General features: G+C 42.9%; 1 protein-coding gene across 1 annotated transcript in view; it reads right to left on the minus strand.

The window, feature by feature from the left end:
- The window catches only part of znf407 (zinc finger protein 407), a 253,669-nt gene that overhangs the window by 105,645 nt on the left and 122,338 nt on the right, over positions 1 to 25,686 (minus strand). Inside the window, exon 4 of the mRNA XM_037677291.1 lies at positions 2,048 to 2,214. Coding sequence (XP_037533219.1) covers positions 2,048 to 2,214 — 167 coding nt within the window. The remainder of the gene's footprint in view (positions 1 to 2,047; positions 2,215 to 25,686) is intronic.

Consider the following 25,686-nt stretch of genomic DNA (forward strand, 5'->3'; position numbering starts at 1 on the left):
TAGCAAGTTTTACAAGGAGGAAACCATACGGCGATGGTTTCCCTTTGCTTCCAGCTGTACAACAGACATTTCTAAAAATATCTGGAATGATTTCTAGCAAAAAGAAGAGTTTAAAGATGGAAATTGAAGTTTAAGTTGAGAGAAAGGATGGATGAGGGAAATGTGTGTGTCGGCATCAGAACGGCACTCTCCGGTGAACTCCCAGCTTCTTCCCCGGTACACTTAGGTGGTATAAATCAACTTTTTACCTGGAGGAGATGTCTCCACTGGTACGAAGTTCCATTTAACGCACCCTTTCAGCGTCTCCATAGGAACAGCCGTGAATCGTCCGAAGTAGTGACGGTACTTGTTCGACACAAGTTCACCTCTTGGTGGACTCACATGAGTGGAGTCCGTCAGAAGTTCCACTCAGAGGTGGAAGATGTCATAATCCCCACAAGACTCGGAAGAACTGCAGATCATGTCGGGATTTTCCTGTTTTCTCCAGCACTTCTCGGTTCGGTTCTGCTCCCAGAACTGAACTTCTCTCCCACCGCACTCGACTGGAGCTGGCGCTTGAAGCTGGAATCTGAAGCGACTGGTTGGAACTAGGAAGTACCGACATTTAAAGAGTTCTATTTCCGGTTCATTTGGGAGGTTCCTGATTGGTCGTTTCGACCAGACAGGGGTGTGTTTTTGTGACGTAAGAGGTCACTAGAAGTCAGAAAAACAGAAAGTGTTTTGGAACAGATTGAAAATGTTTTTAGAGACAGACGAGAGGAATATTTAGGCGAGTTGGGGGAAAACAGGTGCCAGCCTCTATATTTACGTCTGAGAGGATTTAAAAACATGACAGTTTGTTCCAACAACTTGTTTTGCGTTTGACTCCAACCTTGGACCAACTTACACTTGCTCATTCAAAGACAGAAAATCAGAAAATGCATAATTACTCTGTAACAGACCTTAACGTGATTTCTACTTTGCATGAGGATTAAAAATCACTAATACTGTTTCACAGTTGATTAAAAATGAGTAGTTCACTTCAACATTTAAAAATGGTTTGAACTAAACACACTTTGATTATCAAACATTTGTAAAATAGTAATGATAATAGAAAAAGAGAGTGTTCTTTCAATTGATCAGTGCAGGACAAGAGAAAGTCTCTGGATGAACTTAATCTTGTGTTTCTGGACTCAAATCAATGAAATACAGTTCTTGTTCCAGGCAGGCCCTCAAGGCCAGATTTTGACCTGAGGCTTAGTTCACTACAACAGAATGACTCAAAACGAAAAGATCACGGTGCTGCAATGGTCCAGTCAGAGTCCATAACCTCAACCTGACAGAGGTTTAAACTTTCAGGTTTTGTTTGAGAAACAAAATTCTGCAAACCTAAATGAACTGAAGCAACACTGTAAAGAAGAGTGGGCCAAAATCTCCCAGCAGCATCATGGGAGGCTGAAGTCATACAGAAAACATCTGCTTCAACTTGCTGCTGACCTGGTTGAACCTGCTGAGTGGTTTTTACACTAGAGATTTGAATTAGTTGAGTACCATCCATCCATCCATCCATCACCTACTTCTTCCTTATTGTGTCACGAGGGTTATTGGCGCCCATGTCCAGCAATCACTGTGCGAGGGGCGGGGGACACCCTGGACGGGTCGCAAGTCCATCACAGGGAAACAAATGAGACAAACAACCATTCACTCTCTCACTTACACCCAGAGACAATTTAGAGTTCAGTGTTTCCCCTAGATAACTTAGATAACTTGCCATGGTAGGGCGTCCATCTTGTCCATGATTTTTGTTGATTGGGGGGTGGACGGAGACACGTCTTCAGCTGTGTGCTGTTTGTAATGACAGGTTTCGAGTGGGATGCGTGTGTGTGTGTCAGTGTTAGGGTTCAGCATGCAGGAAGAGGCAGTGTGAAGCCCACTTGTACTGCGTATTGTTACAACATGTTAACTCCACCTAGAATGGCCCCAGGCCGGGATTTGATCCAGTGACCATGCCGCCATGCTGTGATCCGTAAACCTCAAAAGAGGGTGGACCTTCTTGTGCGCGTCTCACCTGTGTGCGTCCTGTAGTGGTCCTTCATGGCTGACAGGTTGAGGAAGGAGTAGTGGCAGGACGGCCACGCACACTTGTACGGTTTCTCTCCGTTGTGCAGCTTCATGTGGTTGTTCAAGGCCCACTTTTCGCTGAAGGAGCGGTCACACAGATCACACTCGAACTTCCTGCAAGAGAATAAAAGGAGCAGGAGGAGTGGGGGCGGGGGGGGGGGGGAGAGAGAGAAGAGTTATTTACTGATCCAAAGCTGACGTAAAATGTTAGAAAATCCACCCAGAGATGGAGGAAACGAAGGCTGCAGGGTGCTCACCCCCCCCCCCCCCCCCACACACACACACATGTGCACACACACTGCAGTTGGTTGCTGGTGTGTCATGTCTGTATAAGCAGGCATTGATTTTTCTGTCCTGGCCTGCCACCTCCACCATTTATTCTCTGCTTTGCACCAGGGCCCAGAGGACTAGAAAAATTCTGTTACAGTCTACACACACACACACACACACACGCACACACACACACGCACACACGCACACACACACACACACACGCGCGCACGCACGCACGCAAGCACGCACGCACGCACGCACGCACACACGCACACACACCCTGCAGGGCCATTGGGAAGAATAGAGTTCACCTGTTCACTGTCCCCAACCACTTAGCCAGGGCTAAATGAACAGTTAGCAACATGTTACCTCCTGCGCGTCTGTTCAGGCTCTTGTATCAGAGCTTCCACTGCATCAAGACATAAAACCTCTTGTTCCATCACCAACATCAGCCGTCGTCTAGCTTTGGATAGTTAGGATCACTTCACAGAGCGTAAGGAGTTATTCATTGTTTGGTGCTTGGGATTTTCTCCTCTGATGCCCGAGGCCTCTTTTGAAGATTCGGCACAGAAACGGTGAATATGCATGCCGTTCTGTCTTTGCTCCGGACATCTGTCTGTTCATCACGCCCACGACCCAACAAAAGCTGCTTTTTATTTATTTATTTATTTATTTTTATCAGCAGTGTGTAGGATGTTTGCACCTATATTCATCTGCTGCGATGTTCAAGAAACACAGAAGACAATAGGAGAACGCCTGGGCTTGAATCAATCTTTACCCCGGTGCCATCATTTAGGCACAGAATGACTAATGTGCGAGTCAGAAACAAATGAAGTTGGGTTTGAAGGGGGGGGGGTTGTCTTGCAGGGAGGGTCGTGTTATTTTAGGGAGGGCGGCTGTCTTTAAGTCCTGATTGTGTCGCTTAATCCCCGCGGTATCTGTTTCATAGCGAGCAGCATGACACTCACCTGAACAAATAATGACTGCGAGCAGCATGTAGCATGTGTCGGAATCAATAATTCAAGCTCGTACATCTTTTTTACAGGGTGGGGGGGGGGGGGGGGGGAACGCGTCCCGGCTTTTGTATCAATCTAAATGCTCCTTAGAAATGGATCTAAACGTGATTGAGGTGTAACCATGCACCGGATGAGAGGACGCTGTAAGCTGCTTTTAAAACAGAGCCCCTCTCATCTGGATTCGAGTTCTCATCATTTGACCAACACGTGTACGTCTGCATCTGTATTTCCTTCCCTCTCCCCCCTCCCTGCAGTATTTATGGAACGGCCCGTCGCCCGTGCAGACGTGGGAGAGGTAAATAAGATGAGTGAGGAGATGCTATCTTTTATTGTAAGCATTATGCACAACACTCCTGCTTTATGAGCTCAACGGGCCCTTGTTCATCACGGGCGTAATCGCAGAGTCAGGCAGGCGGGCCTTGACGGGGGCACGCTGGGATGGAGGGAGAAAAAAAGAACGAGTGAGAACAGGAAGCCAGGAGGAGAGGAGAGAAGATGGAGGAGTCAGGGCTGGCAGAGTCAGTGGTGTTTTCTGTACGGATGAGAGGAAGGTTTGAGTCTGTTTTTATGGGATGAGATGGAGTGCTTTGATCTTGTCCCTGCGTGTCAGATCCCTTCATGATCCACCGTCTCACCCATACATATGCATATTGCCTCTAAACAGGCAGGCGGCATGCAAAGAACGCACCGACGGTGGGAGGCAGAGGGGGAGTGAGTGCGTCTGTGCAAAGGAGGGGAGGTTGAGATACGGAGACACGACTACGAGAAATGGAGAGTTGTGTCTGTTTGAAATACGTGCAAACTTTTAGAACGCTGCTTAGGAATTGGATTTGAACAAACAACAAATAAATTTTGGAAGAGTCCTCCCTACGCGGCCAGATCAGAGAAACAGCTGAAGAAGTTCAGAAAGAGACGTGAAGACACTAAGTTTTAATGATTCAGGACTACTTATTTAATTAAGGTATGTCCTCCTTTAGAGAAACAAGATTTAATTCCACTCGTCACCTCAGCTGAGACACAGACTTTCAGGTCAAGGATCCCACAAACCGTTAGAGATGGAAGCTGGACAATATGTTCTATTGTGAGTTTGAATATTTTAAAAACAAAACAAGAGCATGCGGCACATCATGCACACGCTGACAAACCTTAGCAATGGCCCAGACATTCAAAGAACATGAATAAACTTTGACCTTGATTTGTGACCTTTAACTTACAGCTGGGATAATGAAAAGTGAACACAACACAGTCTAGTGGTGGTACAAATCCAAATTGTTTTGTTAAATCATCTTGAGCAGATCCAAAGTTATCGTCATAACGAGCAAAGACCTGGTTTTGAATTTGACCTTGATTTGTGACCTTGACCTTAGAGATGGGGTGATTACAGTGAACATGACACTCCTAGTACAGATGTATGTGTGTATGAAGTTTTGTTCAATTATCTTGGGCAGATTGGAAATTATAGGTGGGACAAGAGGAAGTTTACATACGGTTGGAGACTGTATTGTAAAAGTCGGCCTTCGACGGGCGAACGATAAAAAGTAATCGACGTCTGCAGCTGAAATATTATGACCGCTGGCCAAAATGGCTGAAGAATATGCAGGAATATTTTCAGAAACATCTAACTGTGTTTGCCTGTTTTATATTATTTTATTTTTTTTAGTTTTAAGGGCTAATAAAAACCATTAAGAACAAACACAGGCAAAATAAGGCAAAGGCTGTGGATGTACGTCACATTTACATATAAATGTAAGGAATCCTAATTATTTTAGAGTAATTATTATGATTTGCATAAACTTATTATAAGTTTGAGAAGTTAGCGCACGCTCGTAAATCCTGAAACTGAGCTGGACGTTTCAGCAGCAACACAAATGTTCAGTTTCTGTAAATGAGATGTATTTGGTTTAAAAACGACACAAAGATCGACACATCACCGTAATGTGACGATGATGTTCAGCAACATCTGTCAAGTTTAAACACACAGGAGGAAAAATATCAACGTCTACAGGTTCCAGAAGGATTGAATAACATCCACGATTTAAACCTACGTTGAGGAGTTTTAGTCAAACCTCAAAAATTACATCGTGCATGACCTGATGCTCCAACGTCAAGGTCAAAAATCAAGGTCAACGTTAAAACAAAGTATTTATTTTCCCACCCACAGTCCTATCTGTGAATGATCCTCCAACAAAGGTTAATCCACCGCAGACGTACGTTCAATTATTATTTTACAAGACTTTTCATATGTCCAGTGGTTCATTAGATGTTTTGCTAACAGACAAAGGGAGATTACTGTAAAGGCAAAATTTTCTGCACACACATTGTGTCGTGTTCAGAGTGTTGAAGGAACTGTAAATCATTTCTACGTTTTCTACAGTCAGTTAGCTGTGGCGGCCATCTTTAACTGTGTTACCTTTAAAAGTTAATCACATGTAGAAGAACATCCAGTGATTGTTTTGTGGGAGTTTCATTTATATTTGTCCACTGGTTTATGCGATATTTTGCTAACAAACAGACAGCGGTCTAATTTTGTGTGGTCAGTGCTCAGAAGGTGTTGGGGATGACTCTCAGCTACTACCACACCCGATTTTAGCTCATTTTGTGTGTTTGGTTAACTTTGGCTCCAAACATTGTTTTCATCTGCCCATCAAATAATTACTTTCTAAGAGTTTTATTAAATGTGTCCTGTGGTTCATGAGATATTATGCTAACAGATGACAAACAGACACGGGGAAAAAAAACAACATTAAAATATAACATAAAGTTAGAAACACAAACAAGTTTTTTTGGGGCTTTTTAAAGCTGTTGTCAAATATTGATCGTCAAAGGCTGAAAAAAAATCCTCCCACACCTCCTGGTCCTCCTCCTCCTTTTCTTTTTCCTTGTGATGGCGGGAGCAGAGCGATGTGATTGACACCGTGTGCAGATTTATTCCCAACTACAGGTGAGTCTTGACTGAAGAGCGAGGGAGCTGCATGCTGCCGTCTCCATACTGTCACTCATTACCATATCTATACTGCAGCCTGATCCAGATCCAGCTCAGACTCCAGGAGCCCCTGTCAGGACATCCAGGCGCACTGCTGCCTTTAACTGTGATGGAGATCCCTCAGGAGGACTTCCTGAGCCTCTAAAGAGGATCTGACTCATTACCACACACTCACTACCACCCCCAAGTGGTGAGTGATGAGAACCCGGCACAGCAAGTGTGATTACTGGAAACTACAACGAAGGTAAACTGGATGAAGAGCCAAGAGGAAAAAAGGGGGACACAGATGTTTGATCTGACCCCACACATCCCCAAATTAGACAAGATGAGTCAAATGTTTGTAGATTTCAAGATGAGTGTTTTTCTGGACTGGAATTGAACTGGGAGTAAACCTGAATGTTTCTGAAGCAAGAACAGAGGGAGGTGTTTTTATGGGCTTGTTTGAGGCAGCACAGACTCCTGGTGAATACAGGGTGCAGTTTCATGCACCACCAGGTGCAGTGATGGAACCAGGGGGTGGCCAATGGTGGCCTTGACTATCGTAGATTATATTTTGGCCACCTCAGACATGTGTGAAAACTATACATTAAAGCAATATAAAAACTAGAAATCATAGTTTCCTCAAATGATTGGGGAGGCTGGTCTATATTTGTGGTGACAGCCATCTTGGATTTTGACTTGTCTGCTCAATTTTTGACAACACAGCTACACACCAGAACATAAATCAACACATTGCTTATTTTTGAAGTGCTCCAACTCACGAGGTTTACATATATGATCTAGATATGATGGCAGCCATCTTGGATTTTGACATGGAAACCGAGTTTTTGAAAGGAACCTTTCATTCATCTAGATGTAGCCACACACACAAAACAAGTCGGTGCTTTACTTATACTCAACGTTTGATGCTCACAGCACGAACGGATGGACTAACAGGAGGGATGTCATAATTACTGACATGCCCCTCCAGATCTTAATCATTTAATTATTTTTACTTTATTTTGTCTTATTGCTTGCCATCTTTAGACGCCTTGTGACGTCTTTCCTCCACGCCGTGCTGACCGGCTGCGAGAGGAAATAATTTGCGTTGCTCTCGCTGCAGCAGAAAGACAGAGGAGGGAGAGGCCGACGCTCGCCTCGAGCCAAACTGACACAAACAGACAACTTCAAAGTGAAGACTGTTGTTTATTCGGTGGAGGGAAAGGAGAAAATGTATCTGATATGCAACTGTCAGGAGAGCATTTTCACATGTAAAATAGGGAGGGAGTGAGAGAGATTACCTTGAGGGGGGAACATGACAGCATTCACTAGGGTCAGGATGGATCATCATCTTCAGTTCAGCCCCCCTGCTCCTCCTCCTCCCTCTCTTTTTCCCTCCCTGCATCGCTTTAACTTTATCTCCTCGTTTCCCTCCCTCCTTCCTTCCGTTCTCCCCTCTCTCATCCTGTTTTCAGACTCCATCACTCTGCACTTCGACAACCCGGCAGCTTAAATCCAGACTAAATTAGCTGAATGAAGATTAAATCATTTGGCCCTGAGCTCTCGGAGATATTGGGAGGAAGACAGAGTAAGCCCTAAATGGTGTCTGACTGGGTTTGGACCTATATATGTGTCTGCGGAGAGGCTCTTCCTTCAGTGGCAGTCAATTGAAACCTGATTAGAGGGTTAAAAATGGGCAAAAGATTACATTTCTGGGACAAGTGTTTCCTGGGTAAAGTCACCGGCTTCGTTAGTTTTCGTTTGCGGGCACCACGTTGACCGACGACAGGCCTGCTCCTGAGGTAAGATATGGAGGTGGGCAACACCATCGCTCTCTGTGCCTGGGAGAAGTGCTTTAGGAAGCGCTGCAGTCGATGTGGTCTGCGGGTGCTCGGATCGGTTTTCCGGGATGCTGCTAGTTTAACATTCAAATGAGCAGACATCCGTCTCTGACCTGCTGCACACACAACATAAACAACAAAAAGAGGAGAGGAAACTCTCGGGAGAGCGTCCAAACAGAGCAGCGTGTTAAAGGGAAGCGGCCGCAGAGCTCCATCTTTGAAAGCAGGAGGAGCAAACTGATGGAAGCCACTAGAACTTCCTGGAGGAGGCCTCTGCGTCTGCAGAGGAGCACAGAGCGCCGCAGAGTACTGCAGCTCAACAGAGATGCTGTTGCTGATTTATGTTTACCTTCAATCCCCAGAGAAATAGGAGGAGGGTGGGGGATAATGAAATAAATAATAAAAGACCAAGCCCATCAGATAAGCTGCTGTTTATCCTGCTGCAGGCCAAATACAAATTGTCAATTTAATGAACACGGTGGATGTGATGAAAGCGGGTGAAGGAGCCTGCTGCCTGACAAACAATCAGGAAATGTTATCTTAATATTGCTGCGCTGTTATTCAGCCCATAACTTAGGAGGGGGGTGGTGAGGGGGGAGACACAAAGGCCAGGTCCCACTGTGGTGGCCCCGTTATTGCCTGTTTTTATTGGGAGCCATAGCTCAGCCGTCCCTTAGATATGACCCCAAACCCACGAGTACAAAGACACACTCAAAGATATACCATGGGACGTCCACACCGCCGCAGTACGTCCACACGCTGCGGTACGTCCACACGCTGCGGGACGTCCACACGCTGCGGGACGTCCACACGCTGCGGGACGTCCACACTGCCGGGGGATGTCCACACCGCCGCGGGACATCCACACCGCCGCGGGACGTCCACACCGCCGCGGGACGTCCACACCCCTGCGGGACGTCCACACCGCCGTGGGACGTCCACACCCCTGCGGGATGTCCACACCGTCGTGGGACGTCCACACCCCTGCGGGATGTCCACACCCCTGCGGGATGTCCACACTGCCGTGGTACTTCCACATCGACGTGGGACGTCCACACCGCCGTGGGACGTCCACCCCGCGCACACATTCAAATGATAAAAACAGTTGTCCTGTTTTTAAAAACAAATGACCCTCCAAAATACAAATCTTTTAAATCTGTCTCCTCGTTTCAGATCCAGATCACGTAACATTTTAAGAGGGTTTCCATTTTTTAGACAAAAACTTCCCACACTTTTCAAAATAAAAGCCTCAGAAGCTTCTGACCCTCACAGCTACTGGCTGAAATACACAAACACAGTAAATAAGCCAATTAACAAAAAAAGAGCCCTGTCAATCATTATATAACTTTTATCCATTGGTGCTGGGGTTTCCAAAGTGTGGCCAGAGGGCCATTTGCGGCCCTTGGGGTGATTTGTGCGGCCCATGACTGGATTTTAGGAATGGTTTCATTTTGCCTCTTGGCCTTAAGAGGTTGATGCAGGTGTTGACCATGTGCAAAATTAAGGGTGATACTTTTTAAATATATTTTTTAGGTTTAACCATAAAACAAAACAAAACAAAAAAATCTTCAACTCTAAAATTTTTCTATAGTTAATCTTTTTTTTTTTTTTTTTTCCCTATTTCATGGTCAAAGCACCACAAACCTTTAATAACTTCTACCAAAATTTAGACTTCTGGATATTCATTCATGAAGCTTGGCTAAATAAATAAAAGAAAATAAACTTAACAAAAGAAAATACCTGCAGTTGAAGTAATAATTGATAGAGGGAAGCTGGACATTTTCAAGGTTTATAAAGCAGTAAAATCTAATTATTGGTGTCCATTCAAACCTTTTATAAATCTGTTTAATCTGCCAGCTGTACCAGTTTTCAGTTCTTCTATGAGCCTTTTGGGTCATCTATGATCCAAACGGGTGATCAACCCCCTATAGCAGAGGTGGGCAACATATGGCCAGAGGTTTTGGCCCTTGAATAATCTCTACCCGGCCCCGCAATTTTAAATAAGTTAATGAAAACCTGCATTTTATCAATGAAATTCAAGGAAAACTGAATTAAGCATCTTGGGACAAATACATCAAAAAACCTTTGGGTTAAAAAAAAGCTAAAACTATCTTTTAAGTGGACTTATTTCTCATGTTTTAATTTAAATTTTTATTTTGCATATTTAAGATAACAAATATATTTTTACAACATAAAGATGACAGAGTCTTAAATCCTAAAGATTAGATAAAAGACACATTTTTATTAAACTTGCTATGCTACAACAAGAAAAAGCCTGAAAAAAGTCTCCTGCATACGTTTTAATATATATATATATATTCTAATTCTTTATGAGGCCCTTTGATTGATTTCAGTATCTTGATTTGGCCCCATGGAAAAAAAAATGTTGTCCACCTCTGCCCTATAGTGTCTGTTATTAAAGAACGCTACTCATGTTACATTTGTGTTTCTGAGAATAGACTAAAATGAACTTTACAAGAACAAAATAATAATAATAATAATAAACCCACCGAATCAAATCAAATAAATCTTTTTTTTTTAATATAAGGTTAATCTTAATGAGACTTTTAATGTTTCAGATCTGCAACAATGTAGAACTCCTTCTCCACCAAAACTAGTCCACTTCTGTCTAACACCAACATATTGTTCATGTTGTTGAGAGTTTAAAAAAGAAATAATTATTTAAAAAATATTTTCTTGAAGTTTTAGCCCGCGAGTCCTTTAATCTTGACAGTGTTGTCCCACGTATGAGAAAGTTGGGACGCTCCTACAGTGAGAACTACTTTGATCTTTTTACAACCCCTAGGGCCAAACGTGACATTGGTAATCATTCTTAAGGTTGATTAAATGTCTGCAGCTCCTCTGAGGAGCCCTCGCTTGTTGTTTCCAGACCACAACCACTCATCCATTGTAACTGAGGTGCAAATCAAGAGCTCCCCAAAGCTTCCAGCTGAATTTTGTGACGACTGTTTAGGTCAAAGGTTCTCCTTACGACACCTTAAACAGTGTCCAGATGTTTCACGGCTACAAGATTTTTTCTAAAGGCTCGAATTTAAAGCATGGCAATCTGAGCAGCCACTGAAATTAACCATTATCTCCATTTTTATATATTGCCAGCACTAAATTGCGTCGGGAAGAATTACTATCAATGTGAATATCTGCAACAATAACTCAGCTGCAGCGCTGAGGACAGGATGCTCTTTATCAGGCTTCTGATAGGCCTTAAATACAGCGCAAGGCAGCCATATTAGGGCTTTTTCTCTCTAATATCAGGCCGCATTAGCACCTCGTAAATCAAATTACACTCCTAGAATTTCATTAGGCTCACCTGCCAGCGTTGCTGTGCTGCAGAAATATTTATGTTTTTATGCGGCAATTGTGCGCTCTCAGGTACACAAAAGAGAAATAATGGGAAGCAGGGGGCTGAGAGGGGGTGCTGGTGGGGAAACATGGGTGATAAACCTATTTATCTTTGACGAATACAGAGGAAATGTGTCATAAATTGTGGCAATCCTGAGAAGAACGGGCGGACTTGGAAGCCTGCGAGCCGGGGGACGAGGCGGCGCTGCAGTTTACCGTCTCTAACCGAAGCTAAACTGCCACAATCCAATTAGAAGCTTCCCAAAATTTGCTCCAAACAGAAATCAAACAGGGTGATGTACGACGACGATCAGCGGGCGCTCGACGACGGGGTAATTTCATAACGCCAGAGCACGAGCGCTAATCGTAAAAATACTCGTTCAAACTTAATCCAAGATGTAATGATAGGAGTCTGTCTTTGTTATTTAATTACCACAACAAGAATTCCACATTTCCATTTGTTTGCTGCGAGTTATCTGCTGTAGTTGGGTTCAGTTTTCCGCTGCTGGTTTTGTTCCGTCGCCATGCGGAGCGGCTGCGCTCCCAACAGCTGGCTGTGGATGTGGGTTTTGATTAGACACAAAGGGAAATGACTGAGCCAGTGACCGTAACGACAGCCACTTAATAAAAAAAGGTGCAGTCCATACATCAAAGAGCATCTAGCTGTAAATCATTCAGCCCTGTAACGACCTGCATCCCTGTCCCATTACCGAGACCCGAACAGGCCACTCATATTTACTCGCCGGGCGCCAATATCATTTTGGAATAATGAGCTTTATTCTTTGTCTAATTATCGAGGCCTGGTCTTCAATGACATTAGGAGCTTTACATCCTGGCTCTACTCACAAATACGTTTTAGGGTGAAAGTTGAACTGCGGTACGTTGCCAGCGAATGCTGTTAAGCCAGGATTGTAAGTGTAAGTGCATGTGTGTGCGTTTGTGTGTGTGTGCTCCAGTGAGCAGAAGTAAACCAGGTCCATTCTCTCTCTTATTACTGGAATTGTAATTCAATGATCACCTTAGATCACACGCGTGCCATAAATCAGATAGGCTTGACAGAGGATGAAAAATTGTATTAATAATGTGAAACTTATTATACAGTCCCAAACGTTCCCTTGATAAATGACATTGTTTGGGCCTGACAATGATTGCATTTAAAACATTATTTCTTTCTGCCGGTGTGTATGGGAGTGAGCGGTGCGCGCGCTGCTGGACACGAGCGACCGTGGCTTTTTTTGCAGGCTTGGCGAGACAGAGGTGGGGTTCCTGAGCCTCATAAAATATTCAAGATGTTTCCCACCGTTCCCTCCTGAGTCGGTGGGCAGGCGATGGTTGTGGCCATATAAAAAAAATCTGCGTGTGCATGTGTGTGCGTGTGGCCATCAGAAGTCAAATGGCTGGTGGCTCGCCGCAGAGAAAACACCCGAGCTCACAAACCGCAAGAAGGAGCGGCTCACATCTTCGAATCATAAAGCGGCACTTTCATCACAAACCGAGGCAAGTCAGAGTCTAGTAAATGTGAGCAAGTGCAGAAAGGAGCTTCTAACATGTAATTATTGATGTTTGGTGTAGTTTCTCTTTTATTGTTCTTCAATAGGGGATTCTGAAGAGCTCATTTTCCTTTTATAACTCAACTGATAGAAGAATGCTAATATGCGCAAAGCAAGGCCAGTCCTGGTTTGAATAAGAGCCAGCACAGCCTTCTTACAAGAAAAATAAAATGAAATAAAAAAGCTGAGTACAATGTCTGCACTGTTTCCTTCCTTTCCTTGCCACTTCATTTCTGAACAGGCTGAACTGTCATCTACACCACATCTACACAGAACAGAAAACAAACAAGAGACAAATCCAGTTGCTGATCCTGTTATTTTTATTCTTTTTTTTTACATTTACAGTGTATTCTGAGTAAAACATAGACTGATACAGCAAACCTTTCAGGTCTCAAATGCAGCTTTAAATATCATAACTAACCCAACTGAAGGAAAATGTCACATTTAAAAGGAGAGTGCTGTTTAAAAAGACACCTCATCTGTACTTTATTTCATATATTTTATGTCAAAAGTCAAAAAGAAAAACAAAAAAAACCTCAAAGCCCTGTCAACATTTTATAGACCCAGTTCAGTTCAGTCCAGTACGACTAGCCAGTGGTTTCTGCACTTGACGCTGCCTTTGGTCCCTTCATACTTCTATTAACCGTTATTTAACCAGGCGTATCCCATTGAGATCCAACTCTCTTTTGCAAGGGAAGCCTGGGATGGATGACTTGTACTGGACACTGAGAGGACACTGGATGAGGCTGCTGCTACAATCTCCACGACATAAACAGCCAGTGAGAATGTGTCTGCATTAAGGTAAATGTGGAAAACCTTCAGTGTGAAGGTAGTCATGTCACTGCTATATTAACGCTTGCCAAAGAGGATTTTATTATTTGGTGAGGTGAGCGTGATGAAACTGAGTCCACCGTGTCATGACTCTCTCACATCGTATCAGGATGCAGCCAAAGGTTTCACGTCTAGATTGCTTCCATGGCTTAATCACGCTCATGGTCGTAGCCTGAGCTCAAGGTTAGCGTGGTTGAACTGTCTCAACTTCTCCATGACCGAGCAGCCAAAGCACATGGGCTCAAACGTTATGAAAGCACTGGTTGCCCTTCGCTCCACCCAGGTACGCTGTCACCACCACAACCTTGACACAAAACATTTGTGCAAGTTCAAAACTCTCAGGGACCAATCAGGTTTGATCATCTGTAATGTAGAATCTTAACACGCACCTGAAGACTTTACCAGGACTCTTCAAAGATTATCCACTGGCTGATTATGGGGCCATCGTCCATACGTGTGGTACTTCTATATATGACTGAAGCAATAATAATTTGTATAAAATCTGTAGCTACCTGTTACTTATACTGACTCAAGAGGAACTGGGATCTTGCAGCTCTTGGCTCAGGGAAACTCTAATTAAGTTCCTGGACAGCCGAAGTCAGATCCCCGGACAGGGACACCGAGACCCAGACTGGTCCTTCCCTGTTAGACTTGACTTTATCCTAGCCAGCCATGTACACGTTTTCTATCGTGCTGTGTAAGCCACCGACCCCCTCTTCCCTCTGCTGATCTTATTACCCCACCCACCCTTACTCTTCTTTCTCCTCTCCTCCTCCTCATCTCCACAAATGACCATGATGGGAGGCCATTCATCTCACTCCTTTGGCCGCCACAATGAAATAAATCAAGAATTTTCCCACCAAATATAACAATATTTGTATTTGGGGTGGGGCACACGTAATTGATGACTGCGGCCATGCTAATTAAAAACGGCGGAGGTTTCATTAATCTTGGTCATTGAGCATGGAGGGGGGGTCAGCGGAGAAGGCGATACAGTGCCGGCTGGACAAGGGGGACAGGCCTGCCTCCATCGTCCTCATCGCTCAGGTGATTTGGGCCATTGTCAAGTATATTAGCAGCACAAAGTTAATATGAAACGGCCATTAATAATAAAAACAAAAGTCTGCAGCGTACAGACTCGGTCTCTGGAGCGTCTGACAGAACCACGACAAAACCAGACCAGACAATACAGCAAACAGTCACATTTGTTTACTGCCCTGTCATGGCTGGAGAAATTAATTGCTTTTCTGATTCTGCTTTGTGGAAGCACCACGACACACACATTTACAGGATTATAAACGGCTTTTGAGAATTAATTATCAATACTAACTTTGGAGGAGGTTTGTCTGAAGGAGCAGTCATTTTGAGTGGTTTTACGTCACTAAGCTGAGAACATCTGGACGAGTTTTACTGCATCAAGACCAAGAATGACACGCACAAACTCTAAATATATAATTATATATATATTATAATTACATCTCCTGCAAAAACTCAGTGTGAAGTCTTGTTGCTGAACGATTGTGCTGAAAGCTGCTGAACAAGCTAAAGCTTACTTGAAATACACTAATAGCCGAAAAGTAGAAGTTGAAAAGAGAGAAAAAAGCTGAAAATGTAAAAAAAAGGAGCTGAAAGTAGATAAACAAAGAACTGAAATTAGCAGAAGAAGCTACAAAATGGCAGAGACATGCTGAAATTAGAAAGAAAAGATGAAAGGAGTGTAAAAAAGCCTGAGTAAGCAGAAAAAAAGACTAAAGTAACAAAAAAGCTACATAACAGAGCACACAACAGCTAAAACTGACAAAAAAAAAAAAAAACTCTGCTGAAAGCAGCTGAAAAAAAGCACAAAAAATTGAAATAAGCAGAAAGAAACTGAAGAGCCCATAAAAGCTGAATTGTAGCCAAGAATGCAGAAAAAAATGTGAAAATAGCCAAAAGAGACATAATTTAGCAGAAATAAGCTAAAAGGAGCTTACAAAGCTGAAAGAACAACAAAAAAGCTGAAATGAACAGAAAGAAGCTGAAAAGAGCTGAAGGAAGCCAAAAGTAGCAGAAACAAAGTGAAAAAAGCTAAACCAGAATGAAAGTTAAAATGAGCAGGAAACATTTGTAAACAGCTCAAAGTGTTTGAAGGACGTGGAGAGCTCCATTCATTTTCAGTGAGAAGAACATCAAGTTCAAGTTCAGGTAGAGGTCCAGAGGACATGACTTAACCGTTTTGGATTTTTCAACCAGGATTATTGAGCATGCATCAAGTTCAAGTTGGTTTTATTATCACTCACATCACATGTGGAACATGAGGTGGAATGAAATGATGTACACAGGGTCCCAGTTACATCCAACAATATCAAAAACATAAAGTGTAAAAAGAAATGGTAAATAAAGATCTAAGACATAAACTAAGATATACGCTAAACTAAGAATATCCTGATGCATGCTCAATAATCCAGGTAGAAAAATCCAAAAAAGTTCAATCTGGTCCTCTGGACATTCAAATATTTGAATTTTTTCATCTTTTTTTTTTTTTTGAATGTCCAGAGGACCAGATTAAACTTTTTTGGATAAACTAAGAATACTTTAAACACTAATAGTGCAAAACAATATGCCGAACAACAGCAGCACGAACATGAGTCAGTGTGAGTAGATGAGTATGAATGACTACAGCACCATGAAATAATCAGCAGCATGAGATCAGCAGCATGGATAATCAGCAGCACATATCACCAAAGTGGCATTACAGTGATTTTATTATTATTTTCTTCATATTGATTATCCTGGTTAGGGATTCATGAGTTAGCTTCAGGGTAGAAGCTGTTCCTCAGTCTAGTGGTTCTACAGTTAATGCTCCTCGACCTCCTTCCTGAGGGGAGCAGGACAAAAAGTGTGTGCTGGGTGAGTGAGGTCCTTCTTGACATGGCCAACAAAGCTAAATATTTCTAAATATAGAAATTGCACAAATACCCAAAGTCACAGCAGGAATGTTCTGAATGAGCCAAACGTCTTGATACCTGAATTGTGAAATAGCACAAATATTGTGGGACGAGTTTGATGCCAAAAAGTGTACAGAAGATAAATGGATCTGAATAGTGAGAATGATTTAGAAACATTCACACAATCAGGCAGAGCACCTTTGCGCTGTTACAGCTTAGGCCATGCAAGCAGCACGTACGAGTATCATCATGACTCCCTGATGGCTCCATCATGTTAATGCACAACTTTAGCTTCTCTGTGACAACTCTGCCGCAGAATAATGGCGAGCCTGCATCTGGTACAGGGTGGTACGTGAAGCGCAGAGCAAAACAGAGACAAAGAAAAAGAGAACGAATTAAACGGAGAGCGCGACTGCAAGAGATGGGTGGGTAGAGTGGTGGTGGAAAGCGGGAGCATATGGTGCCGCGCTGCCATAAACAAGCTTTATGAAAAGACCAGGGACGTTTATTTAATCACAGAATACCTGAGGAATCGCAATGAGACACACACTTTGTCCCATTATTGTTAGCCCATAAATTTAACAGCTTTACCAGAACGACGCAGAACCCGATACAGCCGGCGCTGCAGACAATGCGGGGAAGCAGGTGAATTTATGTATGAGTGTGTTTGTGAAGTGGATGTCGCAGCAACTGTGGAGTGTGTGTGGTGTTTCAGATGAATTGCAATAACTACTGTAGGCCAGCATCAGTGTGTCTGCAAACATGGAGAATAATAGACTCTGAGAAGCATGAGGTGGAGAACACACAAATACAGGTGTGTGCTTTATTACCTCCTTCTAGGCGCATTATTACTGCTAGAATTTTGAATACTTCACTTTTAACAGTCTCTTCTTCGTAGAGTATTGAACCTCTTAGATCAGACATAAAATATAAAAAGGGTTAAAGGGCCCTTGAAAAATATATTTGCAATAAAGTGGAAAAAAAAAATCCAAACCATCCTTTGCCCCCCAGGGGCTCTCTATAAAAATGAATACCTGAAGACATATGCGCGAACGCCTTCACGTTTACCACACGGAGGTCTACACATACAACTATACAATAAGCTAGAACTCAAACGAGCAGGCTGCACTGTAGAAAAAGCACGCAAGCACAATTAGGCAGCATGTGCAATTTTGTGTCTGCGGACTCACACAAACACACACTGAGCCGGGTCAGAGGGACAGCGGTAGCTCAGAGCCAGCTGTGACCTGCCGGTCCAGGTGCTCAGGAAAACCGCTGTTAACGGCCACGATTGATGATCTAATCAAACTGTCACCACGGCGACCCGCTGCACGGGGAGGAGTGGTTGTGCTGGTGTTTGTGAATATGGTGTGTGTTTAGATAGGGGGGAGTGAAAGGGAGTGGGGTGTGAGCAGGTGGGGTAGGGGTGTAGTCAGGAGACCTTGTGCATGCTTACCGTTAGTCCAAATTGGGAGTGACAGTCTCAATAGTGAAAAGGCCTCTTTTTTCTCCCTTCTCTAAGTAATGGAGGAAACAACTCCGGCGGCCTTCCGGAGGATGTCACATAATCAAGGGAGATGTCTCCACCGAACGTGCCGCCTCACCCCCTTCTCTACCCAAACACTGAGACTTGTCCACCCCTGCCTTTTTTAAAGCTGGAGTAGAACATAGGAGACCTGGAGGCCACAAACGTCAGGGGATGATGTGAAACAGTACAGAACCAACACCTCCTACACAGCTAACTGTAATAAATACTTTGTTGGATGTTCAACTGGTAGATGTGACAACCAGCTCCAAACACACACTATGTTTAAAACGATGCTGTTACAGTGGCACAGCTACTGCTGGCTTTGCATTTAGGGGTGTTCACAATTTTCAACATTTTCAGAGACAAAAAAATATATATGTTGACTTTCACAAAGTCTATATCTTTATAAGTAAGGCTGAGACATATAACCCTTGTGCTTCCATGGATATTGCACTAAGGTTACCGTAATTTCCGAACTATAAGCCGCTACTTTTCCCACACACTTTGAACCCTGTGGCTTATATAATGTTGTAACTAATTTATGGATTTTTGTTTTTGGACGGGCTAACGAACTTCCTGTCGCAAAAACATTTAGCCTCATCACACCCCGGCGCTCACATAGCTGCCCAATGCACATCTCTCCTGGGGGGTGGGTCCTCATGGCTCAATGAGACTACCTGTATAAATAAAGGTAAAAACAATCTGACCTATGAAATTACTAAACAGGTCACAGTGGACAAATGAAACGAGGAGTGGAGGAGAGAACGGGGAGGGGGAACCTGTGCCCCTCCCTGGGGGCACAACAAAGTATTCACAGCCACTTGATATTAGTGTGCATCGATTAAAGTGACACTCGAAGTTTGGTGGAAGTCAGAAGACTGGTGGCGAGAAATCGTTTACCAAAACTGGCGGCATGCGAAGATCAACTTCTGTTCCAGTTTGCCAGTGGATGCTAACAGAGGAGCAGTTTTTAAAAAGTCATCTGCAGGAGGAAGATGAAGACAGCGATCAATGACTTCCTGGTAGGGTACTGTTTGTTTGTTTTTTTTAAACCAGCCGTGTTACCGGTACTGTTAAAAAAAAAACATTTAATGTACGTATTTGTGTATGTTACTGACATGTATTTAATCAAAAGTTTTAAAAAAATCTTTCTGTGTAAATGTCTCACGTTACAAAATGGACACCCACGGCTTATACACAAGTGTGGCCTATATATGTACAAAATTATTTTTATTGTTTAGATTTAGTGGGTGTGGCTTATATTTGGGTGTGAATAATAGTCCAGAAAAGACAGTAAATTATTGTACTGTTTCCCCTAGTTTACTTGCTACTTACTATTTTCCGTGATTTTTTGGCGACAGGGTAGGTGAGGGGGACGGAGACACAACTGTGTTGCACGCTGTTTGTACCGAGTTTTTGAGAGGGGGGTGGGTTGCTTAGTGTGAGGGAAGGGAGAAAGGGGCACTACCTCCATAGTCATAGCTTTTTAGCTAGCGCGTATACATTGCGCGCCACTACATCAGTGCTGGTAGATGTCGGGGGTGGGGGGGGGGGGAGACAGGGTACTTGGTTCTGTTGACATGGTGGGGTGCCCTGCTTGTACAATGGTAGGGGAAACACTGTATAGTCATTCCACGTTTGTACACATCTCAAAATTGTTTCAAATGTGCAAATACTGATGTACTGGTAATTATGATAAACTACAAACACCTGAAACTCTCTCACAAAGACAACTTTGTGAGTTTGGGGGGAAATAAAATAAAGCTAAACGGAGACACATATTTTGCTCTGGGGCATACAAATATTTGTAATATTTGTAATCTATTTGGGACGGAGAGGGGCTCACAGTTTAGCCGCTGCTTGCACCCAGGCTCACCGTACATCAGATGTGTGTCAGTATTTGCCATGTGGGAGAATAGCAACATGTCAATCATACTGGGCGTATCAAAGAAACAGTTAACTTTTTATTTTTTCATTATGAAAAACCTACACCAGTTCTTGACCCCCTCTACCCAGGCATATTTTTGTAATTTTGTGAACATGTTGAAAATTGTGAACCACCCTTAAACAATCCATCAAAATTAAGTCAGATCCTCTGGATGGTTTCGTTTTTTGCTGAAACGTTTCATCCTTCATCCAAAGGACTTCATCAATCTGAGGAGCCACAACAAACTCAGTCCCATAAGTGACTTACTCACTTAGTGAACCAACCAGTTTTATGGTGATGAGAGGGTTTCTGGAATCCGCCCTCTCCCCATCTTTCCCCATTTTGGCTATGGCTGCCTCAAAGAAGTCGACGGGGGAGAGGGTGGACTCCAGAAACCATCTTATCACATCAAACTGGTTGGTCCACTACATGAGTAAGTCACTTATAGGACTGAGTTTATTGTGGCTCCTTGGATTGATGAAGTCCTTTGGATAAAGGACGAAACGTTTCAACAAAAAAAGAAACAGTCCAGAGAACCTGACTTAACTGTTGGATTTTTTACCTGGATTATTGAGCGTGAACTTTGACACCCCTAACTTTAACGTTATACAGACACCGTGAACTACTGGTCCTACGTTGGCTGACTCCTTGTAGGTCCTTACACCCTGCTTGAGTCATTCCTGCTCATGGACCTCAGACCTCACTTTAAAAAATAAATGTTCCTAAACTACAGCTGGCAAACCTTATGCAATGTGTATAAACACAGCTGGCATAGGAGTTGAAGCTGTATGCACAATTACACAAATATTTGTCAATTTAAAGGGCCAAGGTTTTATTAAAAATACACGAAATGAACCAAGATATTTTTGAAAACCTTACAATGGTATATCCTGATACATGCTCAATGCTTACAATGGTATAGTATATTTCAAAACATCTTACAGTGGTAGTGGAAAGTAATTCTGAATAGAAGCAATGCTTCTACTGATGTCTAAAATAAAACAAAAACAAGAGTGTGTTTTAAACATTTTTAACAAGAACTTGTCAGAAAGGAAGTGCTTATAAAAACTGTTAACTTTCGCAGTACGGTGAGTGAAAGTCAAATGTGGTAAGCTCTCGCAAAACACAAGTTTCTCATAGTAAAGTACCTTTGTATACTGGGTACTTTAAACTGTAAGCTAGGATCTGCCCCCACATACATGACTAAACCTCCTGTTTCCTTTGGGTCAAAATGACCCAAAGCCTCCGTTTTAAAATTGGATCATTTTTGACTTAAGGACAATAGGGGGGGAGGGGGAGGGTTAAAACCACAACAAGAGTATTGTATATGGCACCTTACATGCCAATTGACAAACAAACAGGAAACTATGGCCCGGACAGACAAAAAGCTTATATGACCTTTGACCTTGATTTGTGACCTTGATCTTTGAGCCAGAGTGATGAAAAGATATGCAATTTATGATATATATGTTATATGAAATTACGTAATATGTTGAGTATTGGAGGTACAAATGTGTATCAACTTTTGTTTTATTATCTTGAGTGGATCAGAAGTTATGACTAAATGGTAAATGGACTGTACTTATATAGCACCTTTCTATCTCAACAAGATACTCAAAGCACTTTACACTACAATCTGTGCCCTCATTTATCCATTCATACAGCACTCTACTAGATCTCTACAAAGAATAATCAGTGCTTTAGATCACATTAATACACCAATGGGACACACACCAGAGGCAATGAGGGGTTTAGTGTCTTGCCCAGGGACAGTTCAGCATGTCACTGATGGTGGAATCAAACCCCCAACTCTCCCATTGGAGGACGACTGCTCTAACCATTCAGCCACAGCTGTAGCAAAGGCCTTGTATAACATTAGACCCTAATTTGTGACCCTGTCTTTGACGTTGGGGTGATGAAAAGATTATCAAACACACCAAGTAGTGGTGTTACAAATCCATATAAATTAATAATATAAATTATCCATAGCGGATCAGACGTTATGGACAAGCAAATACCTTGTTTTTACTTTGAACTTGATTTGTGACCTTGACATTGGAGCTGCCATGTGGTAATGATGCATATACAAACCGGATTCCAAAAAAGTTGGGACACTAAACAAATTGTGAATAAAAACTGAATGCAATGATGTGGAGGTGCCAACATCTAATATTTTATTCAGAATATAACACAAAACACAGATCAAAAGTTTAAACTGAGATAATGTATCATTTTAAGGGAAAAATCTGTTGTTTCCAAATTTCATGGCGTCAACAAATCCCCAAAAAGTTGGGACAAGTCCATTTTTACCACTGTATGGCATCCCCCCTTCTTACAACACTCAACAGATGTCTGGGGACAGAGGAGACCAGTTTCTCAAGTTTACAAATAGGAATGCTCTCCCATTCATGTCTAATACAGGCCTCTAACTGTTCAATCATCTTGGGCCTTCTTTGTCACACCTTCCTCTTTATGATGCGCCAAATGTTCTCTATAGGTGAAAGATCTGGACTGCAGGCTGGCCATTTCAGTACCCGGATCCTTCTCCTATGTAGCCGTGATGTGATTGCTGCAGAATGTGGTCTGGCATTATCGTGTTGAAAAATGCAGGATCTTCCCTGAAAGAGATGACGTCTAGATGGGAGCATATGTTGTTCTAGAACCTGAACATAGTTCTCTGCATTAATGGTGCCTTTCCAGACATGCAAGCTGCCCATGCCACAAGCGCTCATGTAACCCCATACCATCAGTGATGCAGGCTTCTGAACGGAGCGTTGATAACAACTTGGGCTATCCTTGTCCTCTCTGGTCCGGATGACATGGCGTCCCAGTGTTCCATAAAGAACTTCAAATAGTGACTAATCTGACCACAGAACAGTCTTCCATTTTGCCACACTCCATTTTAAATGACCTCTGGCCCAGTGCAAACGTCTGAGCTTGTGGAGCTTGCTTAGAAATGGCTTCCTCTTTGCACTGTAGAGTTTCAGCTGGCAACGGCGGATGGCACGGTGGATTGTGTTCACTGACAATGCTTTCTGGAAGTATTCCTGAGCCCATTCTGTTATTTCCTTGACAGTGGCATTCCTGTTTGAGGTGCAGTGACGTTTAAGGGCTTGGAGATCACAAGCATCCAGTAGAGTTTTACGGCCTTGACACTTATGCACAGCGATTGTTCCAGATTCTCTGAGTCCTTTGATGATGTTATGCATGGTTGATGATGATAACTTAAAAGTATTTGCTATTTTACGCTGGGTAACACCATTCTGGTATTGCTGCACTATCTTTTTGCGCAACAATGGTAGGATTGGTGATCCTCTTACCATCTTGGCTTCTGAGAGACACTGACACTCTAAAAAGCTCTTTTTATACCCAATCATGTTGTCAATTGACCTAATTAGTGTTAATTGGTCTTACAGCTGTTCGTTATATGCTCAATTACCTTTTGCCAGCCACTTATTGCTACTTGTCCCAACTTTTTTGGGATTTGTTGACACTGTGAAATTTTGTATCAACATATTTTTCCTTTAAAATGTTACATTTACTCAGATTAAACTTTTGATCTGTCATCTATGTTATTTACAAATAAAATATTGACATTTGCCATCTCCACATCATTGCATTCAGTTTTTATTCACAATTTGTTTAGTGTCCCAACTTTTTTGGAATCTGGTTTGTATGTATGCAGAAGGACTCTTACATCTGTATGCTATTTGTGGACTTCACGTCTGCCTCCAACACCAAGATCCCCCAGACCCTGATGAACAAACTAATCACACTAGGACAAAGCCCCTCCATTTGCAACTGGGTCTTGGACTCCTTAACAAACAGACCACAGTCTGTGAGGATCCACAACTTCTCCTCCTCCACCATAACCCACAGCACTGACTCCCATCAAGACTGTAAGCTGAGCCCTCTCCTGTTCACTCTGCTCACGTATGACTGTGCACCTACCCATCCAGGCTGTCATATTGTAAAGTTTGCAGATGATACAGCAGTGGTGGAATGCATCACAAACAACGATGAGTCCAGCTACATGCATGACGTGGAACATCTGGAGAGCTGGTGCAAGAAGAATAACTTTCACATCAATGTGAAGAAGATGAAGGAGCTGGTCGTGGACTTCAGATGGAACAAACACCCCCCCCCGAATATAGGAGAATCCGTGGTGGAAGTGGACTCCAGCTACAATGTGCACCTGAATGACAGCCTCAGCTGGAGCAACAACACCACCAGCCTGATCAAGAAAGCTCATCAGAGACTCTACTTCCTCAGGCGACTGAGACGAGCTGGACTGGGAAGCTCAGTCCTCACCTCATTCTACAGGTGCAGTGGAGAGCATCTTGTGCTCCAGCATCAATGTGTGGCATGGAGGCTGCACAGCTGCAGAAAAAAAAGCTTTGCAGAGAGTGGTGAAGGCTGCACAGAAGTCTGTTGGAGTCAGTCTCCCCACCATCACAGACATCTACACCTCCAGATGCAGGAAGAGGGCCACCTGCATCATGAAGGACCCCACTCACCCAGCACACATTTTTTTCCCCCCGCTCCCCTCAGGAAGGAGGTTGAGGAGCATTAAGTGTAGAACCACTAGACTGAGGAACAGCTTCTACCCTGAGGCTGTTAGACTCATGAATTTCTAACCAGAATAATCACATCATGTTGCTGCTGATCTGTTTCATGTCAATGTGTTCATGCATGCTCATCTGCTCACACAGACCCATGTTCATGCTGCTGTTCGGTGTATTGTTTTTTTATACTACTAGTGCTTAGCATATTTTTAGTGTAACATTTTTGCTAAATGTACTTTTGTATGTATTTATGTATTTTTGTCACATGTACCACATGTGGTGCGTATGACAAAAGAACCTTGAATCCTTGAATGGGTCCTGTGATGGACTTGCAACCTGTTCAGCGTGTACCCCGCCCCTCACACAGTGATTGCTGGACATGGGCACCGGTGACCCCCATGACCCAAAATGGAAGAAGCAGGTAAAAGATAATGGATGGATAGATGAATCCTTGAATGTAAGAAGTTTCGTTAAATTACCTTGAGAGCAACAGAAGTTTTGGGTGGAACAAGAGAATGTTTACAGACAAAAACTATACCACAATAGGTCCACATTTGACTGGCATATAAATATGACACCATCTCTATGTACCAGTCTCCTAATAATTTTACAAGAAACTACAATTATTCAAAGCTATTTATTAAGTGATACAGTAGTCCCTCGTTTATCGCGGAGGATCCATCCCCTGAAGACCCGCGATAAGTGAAAAACTGCCAAGTAGGAATAGTAGAACAAGTAGTAAGTAGTAGTTTATTTTACTATATATATATATATATATATATATATATATATATATATATATATAT

The sequence above is a fragment of the Nematolebias whitei genome, chromosome 5 (assembly GCF_014905685.2).
Source record: "Nematolebias whitei isolate Nwh7 chromosome 5, NemWhi1, whole genome shotgun sequence".
Taxonomy (NCBI): Eukaryota; Metazoa; Chordata; class Actinopteri; order Cyprinodontiformes; family Rivulidae; genus Nematolebias; species Nematolebias whitei.